Source organism: Syngnathoides biaculeatus, chromosome 7 (genome assembly GCF_019802595.1).
Source record: "Syngnathoides biaculeatus isolate LvHL_M chromosome 7, ASM1980259v1, whole genome shotgun sequence".
Taxonomy (NCBI): Eukaryota; Metazoa; Chordata; class Actinopteri; order Syngnathiformes; family Syngnathidae; genus Syngnathoides; species Syngnathoides biaculeatus.
The window spans coordinates 1649957-1677526 of record NC_084646.1 but is presented as its reverse complement, the minus strand read 5'-3'; the positions used below and the strand labels follow the sequence as shown (position 1 = coordinate 1677526).

The 27570-nt window shown below is 39.6% G+C and overlaps 1 protein-coding gene and 1 long non-coding RNA gene across 2 annotated transcripts in view; one reads left to right on the top strand and one right to left on the bottom strand.

Moving 5' to 3' along the window:
- Positions 1–27570, top strand: part of LOC133504120 (uncharacterized) — a 93209-nt gene that overhangs the window by 13422 nt on the left and 52217 nt on the right. The window lies entirely within an intron of this gene.
- prrx1b (paired related homeobox 1b) lies at positions 1230–25595 on the bottom strand. The gene is made up of 4 exons (XM_061826329.1): positions 25137–25595; positions 19709–19884; positions 10585–10766; positions 1230–2012 (listed from the first exon to the last, which is right to left on the bottom strand). Exons 1-4 carry the CDS (start codon positions 25381–25383, stop codon positions 1880–1882), a joined length of 738 nt encoding a protein of 245 aa, XP_061682313.1. The 5' UTR covers positions 25384–25595; the 3' UTR covers positions 1230–1879.

Below are 27570 nucleotides of genomic sequence, written 5' to 3'. Positions count from 1 at the left end.
GACACTGGACATACCACACTCAGGGATCAGTGATGAGGAAAATAAGTAAGAGAAGAAAAGAAAACAAAAAAGACAACAATATATCCTTTTTTAATGTGGCACGCAAGATGGGATAAATGCTGAAGCCACATCAGTGAACTGCTATTCTATTATGACATACGCTGATCCGTTCAAAGAAATGTGGGAAGGACTAAAAAAAAAAAGTTAAGTTAAACTAAACAAATAATTCATGGAAGTAAATGAGCTAAAATGCCAATTATGTTATAATGATTAACACGGATGATTGTGGTTTTTTAGATGTCAAAAACTTAAACGTTTCATTCAAAATTTGCATTATTTTTTAACCACTTTCATTTTGCTTTCAATTTACACAATGTGTTGGGCAGACAGTCAAATGTAGAATTTCCTTTCAGTTGATGATTAATACAAAGAAAAACATACCAAAATATCCATACCAAAATGTAAATTATTAACATCCTGATGCTTCATAAAAGTAAAATACATTTGATTGAGATGAAAAAGGAAATATTTTGAAGGGAGTTTGGTACATGTATATTTAAGAAATGTACGTGATTTTTCTCAGATTTTCTCTTTCATAAATGTAAAATTAGCAAGCTGTACCTCAGTTGGTCATCCACTGACCGAAAGGTTTGGGGTTTGAATCCTGTTTACGACTGTCTGCTGTTGAAGTCTCCTTTATCAAGACACTGAACCCTAAATTGTCTCTTAACCCTAAATTACCTCTAGTTCAGTATTGTAAATGAGAAACTGTTCTGAATTCCCTAACCTGATTAAACAAATGGATATTTGCACAATTAACAGTGTATTTTATGTTCGTTTGGCAACACAGTTGTTACATAAATTTTTGCAAGCCACCTTTTACAGTTGTCATACACCATACAAGTACAAATGTTTTTGCTGCACAGCTTTTTTTTTTTTTTTTTTTTTTAGAGGGAAGAGAGATGAAACACAATGAGGGGTATGTAAAGAGTTAATCAGAGGAAGCTCATAAATATTGCATTTTTAAGGTGAAAATGTTTTCCAATTGAAATAATCTAGAAATAAAACACATAGCATAGCTTGAGGTTTTTCTCTGTGGAACAATTGAAGTTCTAAATGTAAGTATAATGGGTCTTGGAAGAGGTCAAACATCATGTTGTTCTCTAAACAATACCACCTGTAAACTTATTTCCTATATTTTGTTCCTATAGTTAAATGGGTACGATTTATTGGATTCTGTCTCGAAGTCATGTAGTTAGTATGGCTTATTTGAATTTTGGGGGGAACAAATGAATGAAAACCAATCAGACCTTCACTAATTGTAGCTAACCTGTAATTGGACTAACTGAATTGTAGACTGTAATGTATTGCTTGAAATACATTTATTCATTAATATACATGTTTGTTTTCTGTTACAAATAAATGATATGACAGAAAATCAAGAGGATCTACTGGTTAACACAATAGCCTCTTCTGTATCTTGAATAATTACATGAAAGTCAAAATTAATTGAAAACATTTGGTTGTCATTGGTATAATATGGATAGAACAATGATAAAATAAAAATCTAGGGAAAAAAGCCTCTGTATCAGTCACAAAAACAAAACTACACACATATTTGATTACAACATCTGGTCTAGATGTTTCCGGATAAAAAGCGGTTTGTAAGACAAACAAAGTTTCGGAGTGAAACATCACTTGATGTCCTGCATTTTGCATCTCATGGCAAAATGTTATCACACCTAATTTCTAATAGAAAAAGGGAGGGGGGAAAAACATGATCCACGTTATGTCGGCCGAAGCTCAATCCAAATGATGATGATGTGGGGGGTTGAGTGGTTGTGAGGGTCCCCTAATTTATATGCCTGCACGCCACCCTTCAGTTGACTGTGGGCACTTGGTTCAAGCTGTACTCCTTTGCTTTCAGCCGCAGGTTGGCAATGCTGTTAGCCATGTTCATTCCCTGGGTTGTGTTAGTGTTGGAGCAAGTTGGTGGGTAGGTGGCCATGGCACTGAGAGAGAGAGAGAGAGAGAGAGAGAGAGAGAGAGAGAGAGAGAGAGAGAGAGAGAGAGAGAGAGAGAGAAAGAAACGTTTAGCCAAACACCAGCTACACATTTCAGAAAAGTAACATAACATAAACTGAAATGAAAACAATATTTTTTACTTCATATTGCTTTAAAAAAAAGTTTGATGGATGATTTTGAGAGCAATGTAGTAAAAAAAAAATTGTCGAAATTAGGTGTTTCAGGAAAATCTTTTGTGGTGACAAACTATTTTGACTTTATGCAAAGCAATATTGGTCATTTTAACATAATTTGATCATTAACGTGGCCCATAGAATTCCATTCATTCATTAGTTTTCTGAACCATTTATCCTTACAAGGGTTGCAGGCATGCTGGAGCCTATCCCAGCTATCTTTGGGTAAGAGACAAGCTGATAAAAATACAACTATTTCCACACGGCGACACAGTGAATCAGCTGGTAAAGCGTTGGCCTCACAGTTCTGAGGACCCGGGTATGATCCCCGCCCTGCCTGTGTGGAGTTTGCATGTTCTCCCCGTGCCTGCGAGGATTTTCTCCGGGTACTCCAGTTTCGTTACAGATCCCAAAAACATGCATTTGTTCGAGACTCCAAATTGCCCTTAGGTGTGGTTTTGAGTGCGACTGTTGTCTGTCTCTCTGTGGCCTGCGATTGGCTGGCAACCAGTTCAGGGTGTACCCTGCCTCCTGCCCATTGACAGCTGGGATAGGCTCCAGCACTCCCCGCGACCCTCGTGAGGATAAGGGGCAAAGAAAATGGATGGATGGATATTTCCACTCACATTCACACCAATGGGTAATTCAGTCTTCAGTGAACCTACCATGCATGTTTTTGGGAACTGGGTGGAAACTGGAGGACCTGGAGAAAACCCATGCAGGCACGGGGAGAACATGCAAATTCCAAACAGGGAGGTTGGGACTTCAACCTGAGAACTGTGAGGCAGATGTGCTGACCAGTCATCCATCGTGCCGCCTCCACAGAATTTCATTTTTGAAAATCGATTAATTTTACCAATAAACATATCTGAATTAGTGGCAGTGGTCACCAAAGGGTCATAATTGAACTAATGCATGTTTGTACCAGTATTACTTCTGTTTGAATCCAAGATCATAATGGGTTGAATGAGATAATTTATGCACTTGTGTCCACAAGTTTGAAGTGCAATAAATGTAAGTTGTGCAACTCGTGATTTTTATCAAGTTCTTTATGTATTTACATTACACACTTTTGTCTTTACTGTTGTAAAGTGTATTTGGTTTGCAACCACTATTTGCTTGGTCAGTAATGATTGCCTTGACTATGAATGCCCAAGGTTTTAAATAATCAACAGCTTTTTAAAAACAAAATTAGTAGAAATATTATTATTACTGAAATTGGCTGGCTACCAGTTCCGGGTGTACCTCGGCTTTTGCCTCAAGATAACTGCAATAGGCTTCAGCATGCCTGCGCCCAGAGTGAAGATAAGTGGTCCAGTCATTATTATGAAAAATAATGCAGTGCTATGGGGCCAAAAGCCAGTGCAAACTGTAGGCTGGTCTCAAGCCCGTATAAATGTAGAGGGTTGCATTAGGAAGCGGATCCATCTTAAAACTTCATCAGAAATTCATGTCCCATGTTAAGAACGTCCGACATTCGCACTACTAACTTGCAGGGGCCAGATGGAAATTCAGGTACTGTGGGTCAAAGACAACAGAGAGATGGTGTTTTGCAGGCTATGTCGATCACAGGTGTGTAGATAATGACTGCAATAGGGGAGTCCAAATTTCTATCCTACACAAGCTGGAGGACCGGCCAGAGCGCTACTTCATTTGCATTTGATGGCGTCTACCAGTGTGGCAGCTTCCGGTATGTTCTCCCTGGTACTGTTTATGTTATTGTGTTTATCATTCGTTGCGGGACTCAAATACACAATAAATAAATTGCTAACCATCAGAGGGTCTTCTCCGGACTTTTTTTCGACAACTCTTGCCAATTTGCTGAATCTTTTTCTGGAGTTACTTGTCGATGCTCTCTACAAAGCTTTGCATCAATGGTAGTGCACAGGCCAGTACACAAGTTCAACTCTGAAAGGGACACCGACAGGTGCTTCCATTGATTCATCTTGCGAATCTCACAAGCCAACACAATGGATGAACTTCAGCTTCTGATCAAGACCTGCAAAGACCTTGGACATTCAGCCTTCCTGTGCTTAACGGAGACTTGGCTTTGTGGACGCATCCCCCGACAGCGCCGTCATGCTACCCGGCTTTTTTTCTTTTTCCAGTGGACCGCATAGCAGAGCTAGCACAAAAATTGAACGGAGGTGGAATATGCTTTAATACTAATGAGAAATGGTGCACAGACATTACACAGCTCAGCACACACTGCAGCCCGCTTTTGGAGTTGTTGTTCTTGAAATGTAAGCCGTTTTCTTTACCGCGTGAATTCGCCTTTCAGAAGATATGAAAAGGACACTTTCAAGGCACGCACCCACCAAGCCGCACCACAAGCCGCATCACCTTCCACTCCACCATTCAACATCCATGAAAGGGATGTTAAGTAGATCTTTAAACAACAAAAGATCAACAAAGCGCTGGGCTCAGACCTTGTGTCCCCATCCTCCCGCAAAGTCTACGCAGACCAACTTGCTCGTGTCTTCACAAAGATCTTTAACAGGTGTCTAGAACTGTGTGAAGTACCAACCTGCTTCAAACGCTCCATAATAAAAAAAAAAAAGCAGCGGTCTCAGGTCTTAATGACTGCAGGTCTGTTGTCTTGACATCTGTGGTCATGAGTGTCCTTTGAACGCCTTGTACTGGACCAGCTCAAGAGCATCACAGGTCCCCAGCTGGACCCACTGTAGTTTACCTATCGAGCTAACAAGTCTGCGGATGATGCCGTTACAGTTCTAAATCAAAAAGACTCTGCATCTTGCACATCTGTGACTCTGATAAGGGATCATTCCTTTAAATGAATGTCTCTTGTTCTTTGTTTTTGTTAGTTTGTTGTTCTTTGTTCTGCATGTTGTTCTAGGGCGGCACCGACCGCCCGGGCCAAATTCCTTGTGTGTTGTAACACACTTGGCCATTAACGTTGATTCTAATCCTGATCTGATTGTGATTCACGGCCAAGATGCATCAAAGGATAGGTGAAGGCAAGATATGACAAAATTAAGAGGCAGGATGCTGGTGTGCTTTAACTTTATCCAACACTATCAAATAAAGGTTCCTTTGTCCATAGTTTCCAAAAACATCCAATATTGCCCACATTAACTTTGTCTATATAACTTTTCACTTCAGTTTTGGATTTAACGTGAACGTAGTACGTCTGTGGTCACATTTCCTGTCTGAATGTAGTGGTTGTGGTAGCTATGTGATCTCTAAAAAGAGAGAAGGGAAAATTACTAACTGAAGTTATTTATGTATTTATACAGAAACACAGGACCTTAAACAAAGACAATAGATATTGGGAAAATGAACATCAATTATAACGCAGCACAACTAGACAGGTAGCAGCAAAGCGTAGCTTTACCAAAGTTACAGTGAACACAGACGTGATGGTGCCACTCACCTCTCACGGACGCATACTTGATAAAAGAATACAAACACCTCTTGCTCCTACCTCCTAACTGTGTCCACTAATTAACATCACAACCTTGCAGTGCTGCTCTCTCCCCCTTTTCTCTTAGCTTGCACAAACACGATCCACAATGAAAATGTTGTGAGTTGGTTGACATAATGATGAGGAGATTGTGTTGTGTTGTGTGTGAGATGTGTGTTGTGTCCAGTAGACAGAATGCAATAAGGCTTGCATTTTAGGGGCAAGTTTTAAAGTATTTTACCATGGTGTAGATGAGAAGACAAATGGAGTATGGGTTAATTTAAAGAAAGAGTTAGCTAAGAATGTCTTGGTGGTGAAAAGACTACATCTATACAGGTTGGCCAGACAGAGGGGTCTTGATGGGAAGGGTGTGCAGCAGGTTAGAGTGATTGAGGATAGAGAAAGAAATGTGTTAGAAGGTTAGATATTGTGCTGAACTGATGGAAAGAACCTGGAAGTTTTTTTCTTTTGGTGTGTCCTTTTTGGCTGTTAGATCAAGTAGAGTGGAGAATCTGCATCCCCTTTGCGACAAAAGAGTTTCTTTGTCACAGTGGAGTTTTTTTTAGCTTCCTCTGTGATTTCTTCATATTTTAATTTAAGTTTTTTTTTTGATCATAGTCAATCAATCTAACAGAACAGAATTCCTCAAGCAGTGAGAGAGACAAAGACAAAGCGTCGTGTATAAACAGAATGAAAAAACTAAATCATTTTCTATTTACCTGTGAAAGAAGAACAAGGCACAATAGGAAAGACAAGGTCCGGAGAAGAAGCATACAAGACAAGAATCGTTAGCCTGGAACTGGAATGTGGTAGGACTCACTAAGTGAATTACAGAAGTCTGTAGAGCTCGTGCAGGTGACGCCACCATTTTCACTGTGCCATATTGCCAGTCAAACAGAGCTGCTCGACATTATGGGAGACATTGAACCGAAGGAGGATATTTACAATACCTGAGACTTGTTGTGTTGTTGGTTGTCACAACAGACGAGACAGATTTTCAAAGAGATCATTCTATGGAATACCAGCTGAAAATACCAGAAAATATTGATGGATTTCGGCAATTAAACATGATGAATGGCGCCCAACCAAAATACAGACATGCCTGTGAAGCGATCAGCTTCGTTTCAGGTAGGAACTATTCTTTTCAATCTCAAATTACCAAGAAGTATTTATAATGCCAAGGTGGCTCATTTGAGAACAATGCGTATTAAAAAAAACTGTCACAGAGGTTTACGAAGGTTAAGTCTGGCCACCATCGCTTCTGTGTATGTTCCGTGGAGACGACGGGGTACTCTCTTTTTTTTTTTTTTATCATAGTAAATCAATGCAAGTTTGTGTAACACCAGGGGTCATTTATTTGAATATTGGTATTTGTATTGAATACTTGCTGAAAAGATCGATGAATTCTGGCAAAGTTTGACCTGTCGCCAAACACACTTCCGCGTTCACGAGCCGTCAACTGTCGTCATTTTTTCAATCATAGTTAATAAATGCGAGTTTGTGTAAAACCAGGGGTCATTTTTTTAAAATATTGATATTTGTATTGAATCTTCTTCTTCTTTTTCTTTCAGCTTGTCCCGTTAGGGGTCGCCACAGCGTGTCATCTTTTTCCATCTTAGCCTATCTCCTGCAGCTTCCACTCTAACCCCAACTGCCCTCATGTCTTCCCTCACAACATCCATCAACCTTCTCTTTGGTCTTCCTCTCGCTCTTTTGCTGGCAGCTCCATCCTCAGCACCCTTCTACCAATATACTCACTCTCTCGCCTCTGGACATGTGCAAACCATTGAAGTCTGCTATCTCGAACCTTGTTTCCAAAACATCCCACTTTGGCAAATGAGTTCATTTCTAACCATATCCATCCTGCTGACTCCTTGGGAAAACCTCAACACCTTCATTTCTGCCACTTCCAGTTCTGCTCCCTGTCTCTTCAGTGCCACCGTCTCTAATCCGTACATCATGGCTGGCCTCACCACTGTTTTATAAACTTTGCCCTTCATCCTAGCAGAGACTCTTCTGTCACATAACACACCAGACACCTTCCGCCAGCTGTGCCAACCTCCTTGGACCCGTTTCTTCACTTCCTTACCATACTCACCATTGCTCTGGATTGTTGACCCAAGGTATTTGAAGTTATCCACCCTCGCTATCTCTTCTCCTTGGAGCCTCACTCGTCCCCCTCCTCCCCTCTCATTCACGCACATGTATTCTGTTTTACTTCAAATTGTCTTCATTCCTCTCCTTTCCAGTGCATGCCTCCATCTTTCTAATTGTTCCTCCACCTGCTCCCTGCTTTCACTGCATATCACAATATCATTTGCAAACATCATGGTCCAAGGGGATTGTCAGCCTATCCATTACCAAGTAAACAGGAAGGGGTTCAGTACTGATCTCTGATGCAGTCCCACCTCCACCTTAAATTATTCTGTCACATTACAGCACACCACACCATTGTTCTGCTGTCATCATACATATCCTGTACTATTCTAACATATTTCTACGCCACACCAGCATGCAGTACCACAGTTCCTTTCTTGGTACTCTGCCATATGCTTTCTCTAGATCCACAAAGACACAATGTAGCTCTTTCTGACCTTCTCTGTACTTTTCCACTAGCATCCTCAAGGCAAACAATGCATCTGTGGTCCTCGTTCAAGGCATGAAACCATACTGTTCCTCGCAGATACTCACTTCTGTCCTGAGTCTAGTCTATTACAATCTGCACCAATCACAACTCTCGCTCTGTCTGGGATACTCAGAACTACTTCATCTGGTTCCTTCCAGAATTTTCTTTCAACTCTAGGTCACATCCTACCTGTGGGGCATAGCTTCTAATCACATTATATATCACACCCTTAATTTCAAATTTCAGCTTCATCACTTGATCGGATATTGTTTTCACCACCAAGACATCCTTAGGCAGCTCTTCCTTTAAAATTACCCCTACTCCATTTCTCGTCCCATCTACTCCAATGTAAAATTATTTAAATTCTGGTCCTAAACTTCTAGCCTTGCTACCTTTCACTCTGTGTTCTTGGATGCACAATATATCAACCTTTCTCCTCATCATCATGTCAACCAAGTTCTGAGCTTGTCCTGTCATAGTCCCAACATTCAAAGTCCCTACACTCAGTTGTAGGCTCTGTGCATTCATCTTCTTCTGCTGATGAATCTGGTTTCCTCCTCTTCTTTGTCTTCGACCCACAGTAGCTGAATTTCCTCAGACACCCTGCAGATTAGCAGTGCCAGGGGCGGGCGTTGTTAACCCGGGCCATGACTGATCCGGTATGGGATTCTTTAGATGAACGCTCATATTTGTTTGGCACAGTTTTTACGCCGGATGCCCTTTCTGATGCAACCCTCTGCTCCAGCAACGAAGTATTTGTATATCTCCAGACTTTGATAGGTTTTCAAACTTTTCTGTGTCAATCTCAATGACTTATTCACCAGATATGTGTATATCCAATTGTACAAGACAAGCAGAAGCGAATTAACAGTCCAATTTCTTATCTTATTAAACATCAACTTTGGCATTAAATACGCGTCCTCTATGCCGGGTTTATTTAATTTTTCCACATACATTCGTTTATTTTCACCTTCTAAATGACTAACGGTATCGGACAAGACTCTGGGAATTGTGCTATAAGACATTTTCGTGTCGTCTCAAACTGACTTAGTATTGCACAATGCTTTGTTAGACCAGCAATATGGCGAGGTAAACAAAAGTCACGTGATTTGTTGACATAGGTGCACGAGCTCTATAGAACGAGAACGTAAGTGAAGTTATGCAAAAGCACTTCAGGTACAGATGAGTTATTTGTCACAATAAGTGAGTAGTCCCAGACCCAGTAAAAGAATCCCAGTTGTTTGTGCCTATGGACACATGCAAGTGAATTCAAATAATTGTGAATGCAAAAAAAATGACTGAAATGTCAAACACTGAGGAGTTGATAAATGAGAAAAAAATTAGACAAGTAAGCATAGAAAAGGCAACTGTGGTGGAACAGGAAATGGGAAAAAATTAGTCAGTTGGATGTTAGAAAGGCATTAAAGATGATGAAAAACGGAAAGGCAGTTGGTCCTGATGACATTTATGTTGAGGTGTGGAAGCATCTAGGAAAAGTGGCTATAGAGTTTTTGACCAGCTTGTTCAGCAGAATGCTAGAGGGTGAAATGTCTGAGATATGGAGGGAAAGGGTGTGCCCATTTTTAAGAACAAGGGTGATGTACAGAGCTGTGGGAACCATAGAGGAATAAAGTCGATGACCCACACAATGAAGTTATGGGAAGAGTTGTGGAGGCTACACTCAGGACAGAAGTGAGTATTTGGGAGCAACAGTCTGATTTCATGCATAGAAAGAATACAGCCAATGCATTATTTGCCTTGAGAATGTTGATGGGAAATTACAGAGAAGATCAGAAGGAGCTACATTGTGTATTCATGGATCTAGAGAAAGCGTATGACAGAGTACCCAGAGAGCAACTGTAGTACTCCATGCAGAAGTCTGGTGTGGCAGAGAAGTATGTTAGAATAGTACAGGACATGTATGAGGGCAGCAGAACAGTGGTGAGGTGTGCCATAGTTGTAACAGAATAATTTAAGGTGGAGGTGGGACTGCATCAGGGATCAGCTCTGAGTCCCTTCCTATTTACAGTGATGATGATGTTAGATTGGAATCTCCATAGACCATGATTTTCGAAGATCATCTGCAGTGAAAGCAGACCCCAGATGTAATGAATGTTTGTGGTTTGACCTTGGTTTAAGTAAAAAAAAAAAAACTTTTTCTGCTTAATAATTGAATTTGTGTATTTTAAATTCCCAAAAATGTTTCTCCATGTTTTTTAGTGACTGCATATGACATGATTTTTATACACGTCTACAACAACTACAGTAGTCACAATATATTGAAAATAGATTTAACCATCTTTGTTGGGGGGGGGAGTAATTAATGGGAGACCAACCTGTACGAAGCAGTGCTACCCCAGGAAAGATAATCATTTGGGCGTGGTGCTGGGCGTGGGACAATCGGTTGCTCCACTGCCGTAACCTCTCCTGAGTAGGATTTCAGGAGCGAAGCATTCTTGCTGGCCAGCATAGCACGCTCATTCCGACGGAACTTAGCTCGCCTATTTTGAAACCAGACCTGCAATGATATAAATTAAACCTTATTTTAAAAATCCACTACCAAAAGAGAACATTTACATTGTGATAGACAAAAACTAAGAGCTATGGGCAGTAGGTTCAGCAGGGAAACCCAGACTTCCCTTTCCCCAGCAACTTCTTCCAGCTCTTCCGGAGGGATCCCGAGGTGTTCCCAGGCCAACTGAGACAAATAGTTTCTCCAGCATGTCCTGGGTCATCTCCGGGGTCTCTTTCTGGTGGGACGTCCCCTGAACACCTCATCAGAGAGGTGTCCGGGAGACATCCGGATCAGATGCCCCAGCCACCTTATCTGGCTCCTCTCAATGCGGAGGAGCAATTGCTAGAGACTGAGCCCCTCCCACATGACAGAGCTTCTCACCCCCTATCTCTAAGGGAGAGCCCAGAGACCCTGCGGAGGAAACTCATTTTGGCTGCTTTTATCTGGGATCTTGTTCTTTCAGTCACGACCCACAGCTCGTGACCATCGGTGAGATCAAGTGGTAAATTGAGAGCTTTGTCTTTCGACTTAACTCCCTTTTTACCACAACAGACCGAAACAAAGTCCACATCACTGCAGACGCTGCACCGATCTGCCTGTTGATCTCCTGCTCCATTCTTCCCTCACACATGAACAAGACCCCAAGACATTTGAACTCCTCCACTTGGGGCAGGATCTCATCCCCGACCCAGAGAGGGCATGCCACCCTTTTCCGACTGAGGAATATGGTCTCAGTTTTGGAGGTGTTGATTGTCATCCCACCAGTTGTTCACCATGCACCATGTTGAAATGAAGAAGGAAATACGAAACAGGGAATCCTCATGTTAGACCGTGTTCGACCTGTGACATTTTGACTTTACAACGCCCGTGTTTCTTCTGCCATTTTGTCTTTAGTGACAGTCTGGATGTCTAATTTAATGAACAACCATAGTGTTTCTTATTTGCTAATGCAAATTGTTTATCTGTGTTTGTGCGCTAGGAGTATCTTTACCTTTTTTCCCCACCTTTTTACACATTATGGCCCAAAAGAAGACAGCTGGGTTTTTTTTTTTTTTTGGGCTTCAGTCGGTCGATTGTGGTGATCATTTTTTTTAGTTTCACTCTTATGAGCAACATTTTCATGAAGAAAAAAAATGAAGTAACTTTTTTATCATTGCCGCTATGAAAATTATCGATAAAGGATTAGAATCAACGTAGGCTTAATATCAGCTCAATATTCATTATGGGAAAAGCCACGTCATGAAAAAAGCAGAAAGGCAAGGATGCTGAGGAGGAATTTACTTCCTAGCAAGGGCTACCTGCACATGATTCCTTAGCAATTGCTCAGCACAGCCTACCCTCTTTCTTTGCCATCCACCTCTCACCGTAATGATTAGTACGGCATCTTATTTTGTTTATTTCAATGTATTTTAGTTTTTTATACAAAGCATTTTGATGTAAATTTTGACTAATGGTGAAATTCGACTTACGCAGAAATTCAGGTTAAGCTGTAGGAACAGATCTCGTCTGTAGATTGAGGACTCCCCACAATTCCTAAATATGAAAATGTTGTAGACGTTAACTGTAAATGTTGCGACACAGTTTGGCTTGGCAAATTCTACCATCTGTTCAGGGATCCACTGACTGCCCCTCTTTGCTACGGGGGCTGCTGGGAGAAGAGAAGGAGCTAACACTGAAGGTGACTCATTTGCACCATGCTGCCTCATTCATTGTAGTCATTCTTTGTATTTCATTCAGCATCTGCTTTGGTGGGATAAGACTTCCATTTGTGTGGCGATATCCCTTGTTTTTGGTAATCTGGAGTACAACACACACATTAAGAGCAATCAGCACATGCCATCTTTTCTGCGTCTTGTCATTTAAAAAAATGGTTCAAATGTTATAAATTGGTATGTGTCACACTCCAGGCAGAGAACTGTCACCTGTGGTACACAGTTAAGAATGTAATTGATTATTCCACAGTGTGTAAGAAGAACAGTATTTTGAACTTAATGTTTGTCAAATACTGTATCGCAATACTGTCAAAAGGATTTATTACTTAAGTTATTTTCCAAACTAAAGTCCCCATTTTTTTACAATAAATAGCTGTAACACAAAGCATAAATCATTTGTGAATTGTACTAAAGTGTCCAATTAGTACTTTCATGTTCCAAGACAACCACAACTAAAGTCTCACTAAACCAGGGGTGTCCAAACTTTTTGCAAAGAGGGCCAGATTTGGTAAGGTGAAAATGTGTGGGGGCCGACTATTTAGCCTGACATTCTTTGAACCATTAACATTAAATACAAATTAACTTTTTGGGATTTTTTTTTATTTAATTACAAATGGCATACTTTTACTTTTACATTTTTTTTTACATTTAGGTTTTTACCGAAATCACAAACCACAAAAAATTAAGAAAACTATAAAGGATATCTAAGTTCATGTGAAACATTACATATTATTCACTATTATATGCTCACTGTAGGAAAAGTGCTGAAAACAAAACAATGATCACTGCATATTCAAACTGTGATTTTGACCATCACAAAAAAATTAATTAACTGAGATTTAAGAATTTATTCAACTCAGAGGACTTAACAAAGGTCTTGCCTGCACTAATGTGAAGGGTGATACTGGGATCTTGACTGCAGTATGTAGTCCATGTCTGGCTCAAGAGCAGTGGTTTTGATGCGCAAGACGTCACGCAGGTGAGAGTCACTCAGTCTCGTCCTCATGCGGCTCTTGTTAATGTTCATAACGGAGAATGTCTTCTCGCACATGTATGTGGAGCCAAACAAGCTCAGCATTTTCTTAGCAAATATCCGAATTGCTTGGAACCTGCCTTCATCCAGCTGGCGGTAGAAGTTGACAAGAGGGAGCTGTTGGTGCCGACTGCGATGCTCGGCGTCACACTGCAGCTCAATGAGCTCCAGTTGCAGGTGGTCTGGAGCGTCATCAGGGTCCACGGAGAAAGGAGAGGAAAAAAGCGTGATCTCCTTTTCAATAGCTGCAAAGTCCCGAAAGTGCTGCTGAAACTCCTCAACCAGAGATGAGATGTCTGCTGCATACTTTGTCATTTGCGCACTGATATTGATCTGTGGGAAACTGGTCACAATTTCCTGCAGCGACGGGAAATGTGCGGTATTAGGCTGCGCCTGCGACAGGTGTCTTTGGAAAAGTAGCAGCTTGGTCCGAAAGGCTTTGATGTGTGAATACAGTTGGCTTACCACTGCATTTTGCCCTTGAAGGCTTGTGTTCAGCGCATTCAGATGTCGCGTTATGTCAACTAAAAATCCCAAATCAGCCAGCCAAACAGGATCATTTAATTGTGGCATGGGTTGTCCCTTTTTAGTCAAGAATTGTCCAATTTCCTCCCTGAGAGAGAAGAAGCGCTGCAGACCCCCGACTGAGCCACCTTATCGGTGTGATACAAAACATCTCCGTATTCAGCCTGGATGTCGAGAAGAAACTGTTGAAACTGGCGGTGGCACAGCGCTTTGGAGCGAATATAATTAATCGTCTTTATCACCGGTTTCATAACATTATCATATTTCATATATTTGGCACAGAGAACTTCTTGATGAATAATACAGTGGAGTTTAATAGCGCTGCCTCCTTCTTCGCTGACTTTGTTACAGACAAGGCTTGATAATCCACTCCGCTCGCCAGCCATGGCAGGTGCGCCGTCCGTAATAATCCCGGTGACTTTATTCCACTGTAGTTTCATGTCATCTACGGTGGAACAAACAGAAACAAATAAATCCGTTCCGCTTGTTTGGCCCTTCAGACTCTGGAGGTCCAGAAGCTCTTCACTCACGTTCATGTCATTGTCCACTCCTCTTAAAAAGATCAGTAACTGAGCGGTGTCGGACGCATCCGTGCTTTCATCGCACGCTAACGAGAAAAAGTCAAACTCAGTTCCTTTTGCCTCTAACTGTCTCTTAATATCTAATGAAACGTCTTCAATTCTCCGTACCACAGTATTACGAGCCAGGCAAATATTGGCAAACTCTTGCTTCTTCACGGGACAAATTTTCTCAACCATTTTCATTACACAGTCTTTAATAAATTCACCCTCAGTGAAAGGTTTGCAGTGCTTTGCAATCAGCGTTGCCACTTCGTAGCTTGCCCTTGTGGCATTTTCATTTGACTCACGGACTCTTGTGAAAAAGCTTTGCTGTGCCGTTAAAACAGCTTCCAGTTGCTTCACTTTTTCACCGTGTTTGTTCCCAGTTAGCTTGTCGTAGCTAGCATGTTTCGTCTGGTAGTGCCCCTTGATGTTGAATTCCTTGAAAACAGCCACAGTCTCTTGGCAAATTAGCCAGACACAGTTGTTTCGTATTTCAGTGAAAAAATACTCAAATTTCCACTTGTCCTGGAAGCGGCGGCCCTCGCGGTCAACTTTCCTTTTTTTGTTTACAGACGCCATGTTAGAAATGGGCTGGGCTGAAACGATCACGCAAGGTCAAGGGTCACGGCGGCCAGAGTGCGGCCACAGGGCTACTGCCATCTTCTGGTGAAATGAAAAATATGAAAAATAGCTTTTTGTACACATGTATTTTATACTGTGGTCAACAGTGCTGGCGAGCCGCATATTATTGATTTCATGATAGAGGCCGCGGGCCGGTAAAAATTTGTCCACGGGCCGCAATTGGCCCGGGGGCCGGACTTTGGAGATGTCTGCACTAAACATTCTGTGTTTTGCTGGGTATCAAGTTTTTGGTGTATATATAGCTAAACTACCCTTTACTATATTGAATTCAAACAGCCTAATAAAAAGCAGTTTTGGAAAAAAAAACAGTCACCAAAAACAATCCTCCTCGTTAGATTGTTATTATCACCTTTGATTCCTAGTTTGAACACATGTCCAGTAATATTTTGTAGTATGTACACACCTACAAAACAGCAGAAATGAATGTGTGGTTCGTAACCCATCTCTTATGAGGCCCATCTAACTTTCTGAACACACGATGGTAAGACTCTTGGGCAGCTAATGTTGTTGCTTACTGTGAAATCACAGCCATTATTAGATGCTAGTTCTCTCAGGGGCTCACTGCAGGCTGATGCATGACCTCAGGAATGAGCTCAAAGACTATATATTATCAAAGGATTTTTCCATGACGATCTGCTATGCATTAATCACAGATGTGCTCCTTTTTAGCTCCAACGTTACAATATCCTCTTTTTCTTTTGCAAGAAGAATTTTGCTGGTTCTGAAGGGTAGGAAACACACACGCACATGCACACACACACCCACACACACACAGACACACACACACACATATATATATATATATATATATATATATATATTTGTGTTTTAAATTTTTAATCAGCGTATAATTAATCAGAAATAATTGCACACCTCTTCAATTGTAACTTTTAAAAGCTAAATTTTTTAAATGCTAAATCACATTTAAGTGAACAAAAAGATGTGCAAACTAAGATTGCCAGCAGATACTGTTCATACTCCCTGTGTGGAGTTTGCATGTTCTCTCTGTGCCTGTGTGGGTATTACTGTATCTGGACACTCTGGTTTCCTCCCACATCCCAAAAACATGTGTTTGTTGGAGATTCCAAATTGCCCTGAGGTGTGATTGTGGGTGTGAATGGTTGTTTGTCTCTATACACCATGCGATTGGCTGGCAACTGATCGCAGGGCACCTGTCTACTGCCGGGTGATAGCTAGGCTCTAGCTCTCCCTTGACCCTTGTGGGGATAAGTGGCTTAAATAATGGATGGATCACTGAATTAGTCCAAGGAAAATGTATTACTTAATCACAATATGACCACTTTTCTCTCTCTTGTTGATTCTTGACATATAAGCACCAGAAGTCCAAGGTTTCTGTTGTAGTTGATTTTTTTCTTAATGTTTGTCATACTGGGGGCAAGGTGGTGCAGCTGGAAAGCGTTGGCCTCACAGTTCTGAGGTCCCGGGTTCAATCCTGGACCCGCCTGTGTGGAGTTTGCACGTTATTCCCGTGGCCGTGTGGGTTTTCTCCGGGCACTCCGGTTTCCTCCAACATACCAAAAACATGCAACACTAATTGGACACTAAATTACCCCGAGGTGTGATTGTTAGCGGGGCTGTTTGTCTCGATGTGCCCTGCGATTGGCTGGCAACCAGTTCAGGGTGTACCCCGCCTCCTGCCCACAGCTGACAGCTGGGATTGACTCCAGCACTCCCTGTGACCCTTGTCAGGATAAGCGGCTAAGAAAATGGATGGATGGATGTTTGTCATACTTGCAACCCGCTCTTAATGGTGACAGGCGTAATGAAGGCCCAAGTATGCTGCTTTGACATTGGTAAATAGTAATGATTAGTTGGTAAACTACACTACACTTCTGACCTTGGGATGAACACTAATGACAAGACTCATTCCTGGTCAACAAAATAACTTGTTAATAGAAGATCCAACACGGTAGATAATAATTTCGGGCATTACATTTTAATACATTATGTTACTGCTATGTTTGTTGTCACCCATTTTTAAACAATATCTTTTCTTTATTTTTCTTTCATTTGATAACGTAAACTTTTGTATCCATCAAACATATTAGGCTTGGACATACAGTTTTTGTAACACTTATTGGCTCAGTTGCAGTGTCACGACAATCTTTTTTTAAGGTGTTCAGGTGACTAACCACCGATTGTCAGCAGATACACTTCAGGAGCAATTTGCTTGAATTGTGCAGAAAACCTCTTATCAGCTTCTTCAAACCCACTAATACAAAGTGGAAACACACTCAAAGGTTCTTACAGCAATCAGCTTCTTAGTATAAACTAAGAGCTAACAGATGAACTGTGATATGAGATGCCCTGCTGTTTGTCTTGTTTCCATGGCTGCAAGACCTCAAGTTCCTGGTCAGAGTCCAGAGTTCAACAGATTTTGAATCTCGCAGTTGAGAAGTGAGATAAATATTTATTGCATTATGTAATTATTTTGTCTTGAGATTTTAGGAGCCATGGGGATTCCTCAAAAAGCTTTGTAAGTGTTCCAAACAAGTACAGTTTCCCAGCAGCTGCCATGTAATAGTATTTTAGTAGTTTAGTCCACAGAGAACTTTTCCCCATGACTTTGAAATTTTAGGGCAATACTTTTGATGAAATGTTTTGATTCAGAAAAGCTCATGCAGGAAATCCCTCCCAAAAATCTGTTAAAAAAATGTTCATATAATTACATGAAGAATGGGTGGAACAGTGGAGCAGCTGTCAAGCATTGGGCTCATAGTTCTGAGGACCCGGGTTCAATCCCCGTCTGTGTGGAGTTTGCATGTTGCCCCCGTGCCTGCGTAGTTTTTCTCCGGGCACTCCGGTTTCCTCCCACGTCCCAAAAATACGTATTCATTGGAGACTCTAAATTGTCCCTGGGTGTGATTGTGAGTGCGACTGTTGTCTCTCTCCATGTGACCCGCGGTTGGCTGGCAACAAGTTCAGGGTGTACCCTGCCTCCTGCCGTTGATAGCTGGAATAGGCTCAAGCCCTCCTGCAACCGTTGTGAGGATAAGCAGCTAATAAAATGGATGGATGGATGATTGATTGGATAAATGAAAAAGGGTAACAACATACACCACTGACGTAATTTTAAAATCATTTTTTTCTGATATGATATATGATTTCTGGAATTACAGACTTTATCATTCAAAAGGTCATACTTGTTTTGAAGAAAAAAAAATTCAGAGGTAATATTTTGCGAACCTTTAATGCCAAAATGTCTTTCCTATTAAGTGTCCAAAATGAGTTTTCTCTCGATGATAATTCAATTTTTGGAAATATAGAGTTTTTCTCCTGTTTGGATAAGATGTCTTTTCTATAAAAAATAAGTTTTTCTTGGGGGAGGGGGCTTCTTTGTCACTCAATCTGTCTTTACCATTATGGCACTTGAGAGAGCATCATTATCTTGTTGCCATACAGCAGGGCTCTCAAACTCCAACTACCTTGGGGTCACTGGAGGCAGAATCTGGCTGAGGCTGGGCCACACCCTCAGCACATATGCATGCAATTTAAATTAGAAATGAATTTTTAAAAAAATCCAATCTTGTCAAAGTTTTTTCATTTTTTAACACAAGATAAATAAGGAAGCTGGTTTAAACAAGTTGTGTGCAAAACTACTAAGAAGACACTGCTGTAACTATCACTCAATGAAAACTGCTTCTCTGCTTTTATCAAGCATGGTCGATGTCACGTCCTCGAGATCTATACACCCCACCGTGATGATGATTTGTAGGGTCATCAGATCCCCACAAAACACTGTGTAACTTCAGGGCCGCACTTACAACCTTTCTTAGTAAGGTGGGGGCCACAGAATATCATCTTGGGGGCCATAAATGGCCCGTGGGCAACCAGGCCTAGACCCCTGTCATACAGGGATCTGTGAGCTGAAGTGCCAAACTGTCTTCACAAAATGGTAAAGAGAAAAAATAAATGGGGTTATTCCTGAGAGATGAATGAATATGTAAAAATTTGTGTTGGAACTACTGCAGGTCTTTATCGTGTATAACGACTACAATGTAATGGGTTTAATGATTAGATAAGCTCATTTACGCACATGTATTTGTAGTCTGATGGGCAACGTGTAAATTTCCAAACAAACATGATTTTTATTCTTATTTATTCTATTAATTTTATTATTTATTTATTTACACTTTGTCTTTAATGTTCCAAAAAGATGTGTATTTCAATGGCCACCAATATTTGCTCTGCCAGAAAGGATTGTCTTGATTATGAATGTTTAGCAATTTAAATAATCAATATTGTTTTGATGATAATAATAATATTAATAATAATACTAATGCCTATGTAGCTTTTTCTAGATTGTCAAAGACACTTTTACTTTAATTCTATTCACTAGTCATTCACTCCACAGACACACCATCCATGAAGACCCTCTTTGGAAAAATATTAAAGATATTCTGAAGAAGGAAATTATAAGGGCAACCAAAATGACGTCCCTCTCGTTACCTGCACTCTGGCCTCAGTAAGGTTAACCCGGCGGGCCAAGTCTTCTCGGACAAAGGCATCAGGGTAGTGCGTTCTTTCAAACACTCGCTCGAGAGCCTGGAGCTGGCTGCTGTTAAAGGTGGTTCTATTCCTGCGCTGCTTCCTCTTCTTCTTTTCCTCTGTGTTCATCTGCTCGTCTACGGAAAAAGAAAATTAAGGAGTTAGAGAATGTACTTGTTAGTGTGTCGATGTTCGGGTGTCAAAAAGCCAAATAAAAAGGCAATCTGAAAACTTATTTGAAAACTTTTTGTTTCTGGTTGTTACTAATGTTGGCATTATATAGCAATAAATGAAAAAGAACTTTGAATGTGATAGATGTATGTACTAATTACTAAACACGCTTACAATTTGGTTTTGAACATTTAAGCTGCATTTATTATTTGTACTGCATGGCTAAACTAAGTTGACAAAGGTTGTATGCCTCATTAAATGTAGTCACGGGTGGAGAAGTTTATAGTTAGTTTTGTAAATCTTGACGTTAGAAAATAACATTGGTCAACAATATTATTTTTTTGCTGACTTGGTAAAATTTTGATGTGCTGAATCCAAAATATATTGGTTTTGCTCCATTAACTTTACGAAATATGCCCACAGTTTAGTTATGTACAGGTATTTTTGCTTTTGAGGTTCAAATAAATAAAGGTTCATGCCCTAAATCAGTCATTCCCAAACAGTTTGCCTGGGTACATTAGTGTGCCGTGAGCGCTCTTCAGGTGTGCCGTGGGAAGTTATCCAATTTTATGTAATTGCTAACAAAAATTTTTTTCAAGAAATAATGTCATAATAATAATGCAATAATGCCATCTATTTATGGCAGTGAGGCACAATGACAGACAGAACAAAAAAATCATCTTCTATTAGATGGCAGGAAGTACATAAAGTAATTAATCGATCCATTTTTTTGTGACATTTACTTTTGTTGGTGTGCCATGGGATTTTTCAATTGTAAAATATGTGCCTTAGCTCGAAAAGGTTGGAAATCACTGCCCTAAATTTTGAACAATGACGTAACAATCTCCAGGTACTTGCTTTTATTAATGTCTTGTATTCAATTAAGTAAGCAAAGTTTTTAAGATTTGAGCAATACACTGTTAACATCTTGGCATAAAAACCTGACCTGAATATAGATATGAAGGTCATTTTCTGATTCAGTGATGCTAAACGTTCCTCCATCAGTTGATATAACAAACCGACAAAGTGAAGTATTTAGTTTTTTTTTTTTACCAGTGAAATCATTTTGGCCACACTGGCTCGGGAATCAAATAGTGATTTCTGCAGTCAATCCTCACTAGAGAGCTATAAGAGCAAATCAGTGGTGCTGTGGGAAATTATTCAATTTTATTTAATTGGTGAGGAAAATTTCAGAAAATTATTTCAGTTGTCAAACTTTTTGCAACAATGGAATGGTGTACGATTGGTTAGCACAGGTGCCTCATTGTTCTGAGACCCTGTGTTAAATTCCGGCCTGTGTGGAGTTTGAATGTTCCCCCTCTTCTTGCATGCGTTTTCGCCAGGTACTGCAAAACATTAGATTACAGGATGCAGAAGAGGGAATTTCTACTTCAAATTATTTTTTTAATAACTTCAAATAAAATAAGGCATAATAGACACTGATAACGAACAAAAACCCATAAATGTCTCAAGTGTGAGTCAAATGAACATGTCTCTTACAGGATAATGAATATTGATGCTACTTTTTTTAATCGTCGCTATGACTGTACCTATTCGACAATTGAAATGCTGGTGTGTTTCTCCGACTTGGTGCATTGATAAGCCTGTAAAAGAACTGTAGACACTTTTCAAACTCAATAACTTCAATTCAATAAAATCAAAGCTTCAAGAATAGTCAAAAACATCAAGGAATTGGGAGAAATTATCCTTTGTGGTTTTGTTAATTCCACCAATTAAAATACAACATTTTATGTTATTTTAATGTTAACACATTGGCAGAATGTTTTTAGGACCGATTTCCATTTTTAAACTCAATTCTTGAAGATGCTCATTGAAATGTTATTCCATTAAGCTGCATTGATAAAGCTGCTAAATATATAAGCACAAGGAAATAAAAATATGCATAACAACAAACTATTTATATCTATAGTAATTTGGATTATATGTCACCATTATGTTGCACCATTAGGTACTTATTTACTTTGGGATTTCTATAGCCTGTGTAATGTGATTTAACCCACCTGCAAGAATAGTTTAAGAGTAACCAAAATCTTAAATCACTACACAGGGGTGACTGTCTGGCACAGGTTGATTGTTATTACTCTTATATGAAGACAAATTTTCTGTAGATCTACATGTAAATTAAAAAGTGAACAAATAAATAATTGTTCTCGAAAGTAAATTGGAGCATTCTTCCCTTCTCTGACAAACACACTGTTGTCAGACTGACAACAGGGGCTGTTGCTGAAGCGTGTCAACACTGAGCCTGTTTATTTGCCTGTCACCATCTTATTTTACAAGCTATTACTTCCACCTGAAGTTGCAGTCCACTTTTAAACCTAAAATACAAAATATCTGATGCTGAAAATCACATTTTGAAAAGTGCTTTTGTAACCCATTCCATATATGGGGGGGAGCGGAAGGGGGTACCATTCGCGGCCACCTACATACACACGTACACTGTAGAAAACTATATTTTGGCCTAAAATAGTAATTGAGGTTGGGTAAAATAAAAATTATTTATTTACTATTTATTATGTTAGAATAATGTTAGATGTTAATTGGTACAAAACAATTTGCGGAATCGCTTTTATGTGTAAGTTGGGGTTCAGTACAAGGGACAAACAATTCTGTAAACTTTTTTCATTTATACAATATCCAGGAAAAATAACAAAACAGTGGGTTGAATTGCCCAATTTGAAATCTTATGCAAATTTGTAGCCTTGATATTTTGAGTTCTCCCAACCTTTTTTATTTTTTACAAAATTATTTTTAGTGGAAAAAATAAAGTACATTATTGAATGCTGGTTTTGGAACACATATAGTTGTTCATACATTTAGACACTGATTTTGAAGATTTTGTGAGAAATCAAGGTTTTTGTTTTTTTGTTTGTTTTTTTTGGAGTGGGGGGAGGTTATGGCCAATTGGATGAAAATAGACTCATTATTTTCTTTATTGAAGACTGCTATTCTGAAAAGCCCTATGGTTTAATTTAAATCCATTATTCATAAAATAAATGGGATTTGCCTGATGCAATACACGTTACAGCCAGGGTATGTAAACTTTTGTATAAAATTTGATATGGGTTGGGTTATAGTGATCTACAAGCAGTTATAAAAACACAGAGTAGTGTTCATCTACTACCTGCATGGTATCTAAATTATCCATCATTAAAAAAAGTCAACATCTGGGATTAATAACAGAAATAAAGCACCTTGTGGAGAAGCGCTCGTTATTTTGCTGTATGCACAGTCATATAATGACGTTAAATGCTTTTGATTTGATTAAAACTTGATTTATTGACAGTGATTGACATGTCTGCAGGTATTATTAGATTCAATTACAAATTGAGAAGTTTAAAAACTTGTTGACCTTTAACCTTTGATTAAAAACAAACAGTCGCACTTCACAGTAAGTTAGAGCAGGTCAATTAGCAAAATGATTTTGTCAGCATTGTCATGTAATACTCTTGATCAGACGTAATAGCCAACCAGTGCTTTCACAATTTTTATCGCCCAGATTTTTCTCTAAATACTATTGTTGTAAAGGTCTCAGTTTGTATTGCCTCCTGCAAAGGTTTCTTTAAAAATGTATACCTGCCAAACTGAATTCCATACATATTCCAGACGCTGCATGGCAAGATTATCGGTGACGAGGCGATCGTCAGTAATAATAATAATAATAAGGGTCATAATTTAATAATAACAGCATATCATGTGACTGTTATTGTTAAAGTTTATAAATGTTTTGCCTTTAAAAAAAGTCTTCTTTTCATGAGTGTGATTTTCAAAATGAGAAATGAAAAACCTTTCCACTACTCGCTTTTAGACTACTTATTACCAGTTCTCCCTCAGGCAATAATAATAATAATAATGGTTTAAAGTTTAAATTGAAATAAATATAGTTTTCCTCTGATTACATATTCACACTACAACAATGATAATTAAGAAACTAACAATCGTGGTTTTAACAATAAATTAACCAAACCAGTTTTAAAATATTTTTAATACAAAGTAAAATATTGTAAAATCTAAAATCTTTTGAATTTTGATCAACTTCAGATTAATCTTTCCACAAAAAAATGGAAATTAGAGAAATTTTGCTTTTTCACTTTTGTATGTTTCCTGAGCAACTGATGAAATCTCCCTATTTTAAGTCCCAACGCAATCCAATGATGTGTTATCCGTTCTTAATTGTTGCCGCAAAGACTTGCGTTAATCATGACAACCCATTAGCGTCCATCGTCTGAGAGTGATTGACACAACAAAAATAACCATAGATTAACTTTGCGACCTGGCCACTTCCACTCACATTTATCACTCAGACAATCCTCTTATTTTTAGCCTTTAAACATAACAATAACACTCATTAAGTCTTATAAAAGTAATTTCGATTCACTCAAAAGGCCTCCTAGAGGAAACAAGGGAGTGTTTATACCCATTCCTTGGTGCAACAGAAAGACTGAAGTGATTTTTGCTCCTGAGTTATTCGACCATCCTCACAGGGAATATTTGAAAATGTGATTTTACCACTGAGCAATCAATAGATCCACCTATTTAGTCTTTTAACGAGGGGAAAGGACGACCAGAAGAAATGTTTTTTGTGTACCAAAATATGGACAATAAAGTGTGGCCACTGATTATTGCTGCTGAAATTGCATTTCTTATTTCTAAAGCTGTCTTTAATGGATACTGAAAAAAACGTACTTCATCATGTACATCAGTGGAACATAATTCAAATGTGGTGCAATGCCAATTTTCCCCTTATCTCCTTGAAAATGAAAAAAATCATACACGTTAATTGCAAATTGTGTAAATGTTCAAGTTAAGTAAACCCAAAGGACTTTTTCAGGTCACTGAAAACAATCGGAAAATTTGATGATATATAATGGTTGCGTGTGATTGAAATGTGGTAAACAGTTAAGTTCACATTATACACTGCAGACAAACTGGTGACCTTGTGGGCATAAAGTTTCACTACCTCATGTTAAGTCCCCCAGCCCCATCATACTTCACTAGCATCAAAGCTAGAATGAAGAATTAATGACCGAGTGATGGCGAGACCGTCAGAGATGAACTGCCAAAACTTACTCTTCTCCTTTGTACATTCCTACTAAATTTGTGCGCTCTGCAAGCGCAGTTACAGTCATGAAATACAAACAATTGATTACTTTCGATGTAAGGTTTTCCGCAATGTGATCTCCTATGGCAGACTTACTCTCCTGTTGGTTTGTGTCACTTCCACTGGTCAGTCCTGGGGACTCGAGTGTACTTCTACCAGCTTCCCCAACGCTGTCTTCTGCCTGGTTGCCAACCATTTCCCCAGCTTCTTCCAGATCCAGCAGGTGGCTAACTGAGAAGTTCTTTTTGGCTTGAAAGTTGTCCAGGTTAGACGTGATGGCATTCTCCAGGCGGTTTGATATTGTGGCTTGCCTATCCATTACATGTGCATAACTAGAAGTCATGACGCAAAAGAGAAACGTAAAACTAAGTGATCCGTAACCTAAAAACAAGACAAGAGATCCTTGCTTGAAGAGTTTCTCTCTTAGTTGTCAAAGACAAAGTCTGCTGTTGGGTTGTGAGAGGAGAGTTAGTTTGTTCATATCCAAGTAGCCAGAGAGAACTCAAACAAATGTCAGCAAAAGCTTTCTTCTGGTTTGTTTTCTGCAATCAAACCTCTTTTGTGTATCCATGCAGCAGTAATCAACGTTTGGGAACAAGAACAATTTTAGTTCATCTGGTAACCTGAAGACCACTTTCTAAAGAAGCAAGAGAGAGAAAGGATCTTAATTCTCTTCACTCTGGCTGAAACACGTGAGCATGGGAAGGGCTGCTGCCTGATGACGACCAGATGCTAGAAGTGCAGTGTGTCCTCTCAAAGTTTGCTCAACTTCAGTAATGCGAGGAAAGGAAGGACCCCCCCCCACTCCCTTCCTCCCCCCGCCCCTCTCTCTCTCTCTCTCTCTCTCAGGAACTCCAGTAACTCTCAGCACTAACAGGAGCCTCATAATTACATGGCACTGCCTGTGTCTAACTTTTAACAGGCCCCTTCAATAAGTCACCTCCCCCTTTGGAGCAAACCAAGCCATCAGTACCATCAACACTCTTGGCCTTATTGCCTCAAGGCCTGGCAAAGCTCACAGCTTAATGAGGGTGGAGGCAACCTGTAAATGCTAAGAACATGGCACGATAACAAAGCCGAGATAGAGCAAATTCCCCTATTTTTAAAGTAATGTCACAATGTCTATATGTAGCTTGCATCTGACACTTGAAATCTCCTTTTGTGGAAAAGTGCAACTGAATGACACACAAAGATCTAACTCCTCCATCACAGAGTAATGTCCAATAGTGTGACTCCCATAACAATCAGAGCACTCAATCCTACAAGACACAGTTGAGAGATTCTGTAGTGTTGTAACACTCAACAGCGGTCTTGGTCATATTTGGAAGGTCTTGGTCTTGTCATGGACTGGATTGCTAAAAGTCACGTCTTATCTCTGTTGCTAACTTGTCACGATCGGTTGAGATTAGCACTGGTATTCTTCATCTTCATTTCGTGAAACAACAAATACTTTCAGTTAATGTGTTACTGAACTCAACCCCAACAAATACTTCGGAACGAACTCAAATAGTTATTTGTTAAACCAGACCGATGAGTATCTGACCTCAAAAATGCTTTTCTGAAAAAGAAAACTGTTTAAAGCTGGTCACAATATTTTTACCACATTAAGACTGTTCGACAACATCCAAAATGTTGCGCCTATGTGAGCTCTCTGTGAATGTCAAAACCACAGCAACATACTACACAAACTGAGCGTTAGTTTTGAACCATAAATTAGCTGGATAGGAGGTGAGGTGATGGTAGACGAGGGGAGTTTATGTGCTCAGATGGCAGGATTGGACTCAGGGCTCTGAGCTGCCATATAGACATCCCCTAGGTTCCTGCCCGTGATCTGGGAAAAGAACACTTGATGCCATCAAAGGAAAACAGATTGAATCCAGATGTGCATGTCTCGGTCTTTCCATGTATTTAATGAAGGCACAGGGCTGCAGTAGACTTTTTCATCATTAGTTTTCCTCCCAGATTTCATTTTCCAGCCTACAAGTCAATTCTGCTGCCAACCTCTATGAAGAAAAAAAAGGCCTCCCCATGTCTCAAAATATTCTCCTTTGGAGCCCCTGTACTTTGTTTTTGCTTGATGTGAAGAAGCGAGTGTGTTTTCTTGACTGCTGTAGTCTGTGGTAAACCAAACTCACCCAAATCTTCAGATGTGCAGCTGTGATGTAACCACCTAAAGTTTTTTAAGGATAATTTACATAGCAATGTTTCTAACTTGGATGACATAAAATATGGGTATTTTCAATGTGCATGGCATATTTGCACAGTAAGAACAAAAACTTTTGAAAATAGGTGTCAAAGGTTTCTTTGTAGTATTATAAACTACACTTATACTGTGTCTATTGAAATGCTTAAAAAAATTGTAAAAAATGTTAATTATTCCATCTGAACACCACCAAACAGCACTGTGCTAAGCAACAGTCCAAATAATGCTTCTACAGCAAACTGTATATAACCACCACTACAGTGTGTATTTGAATTTAAAATTAATCTTCTGTTCACTGAAGTATGACTTTTGACAGAAGCCTGAACA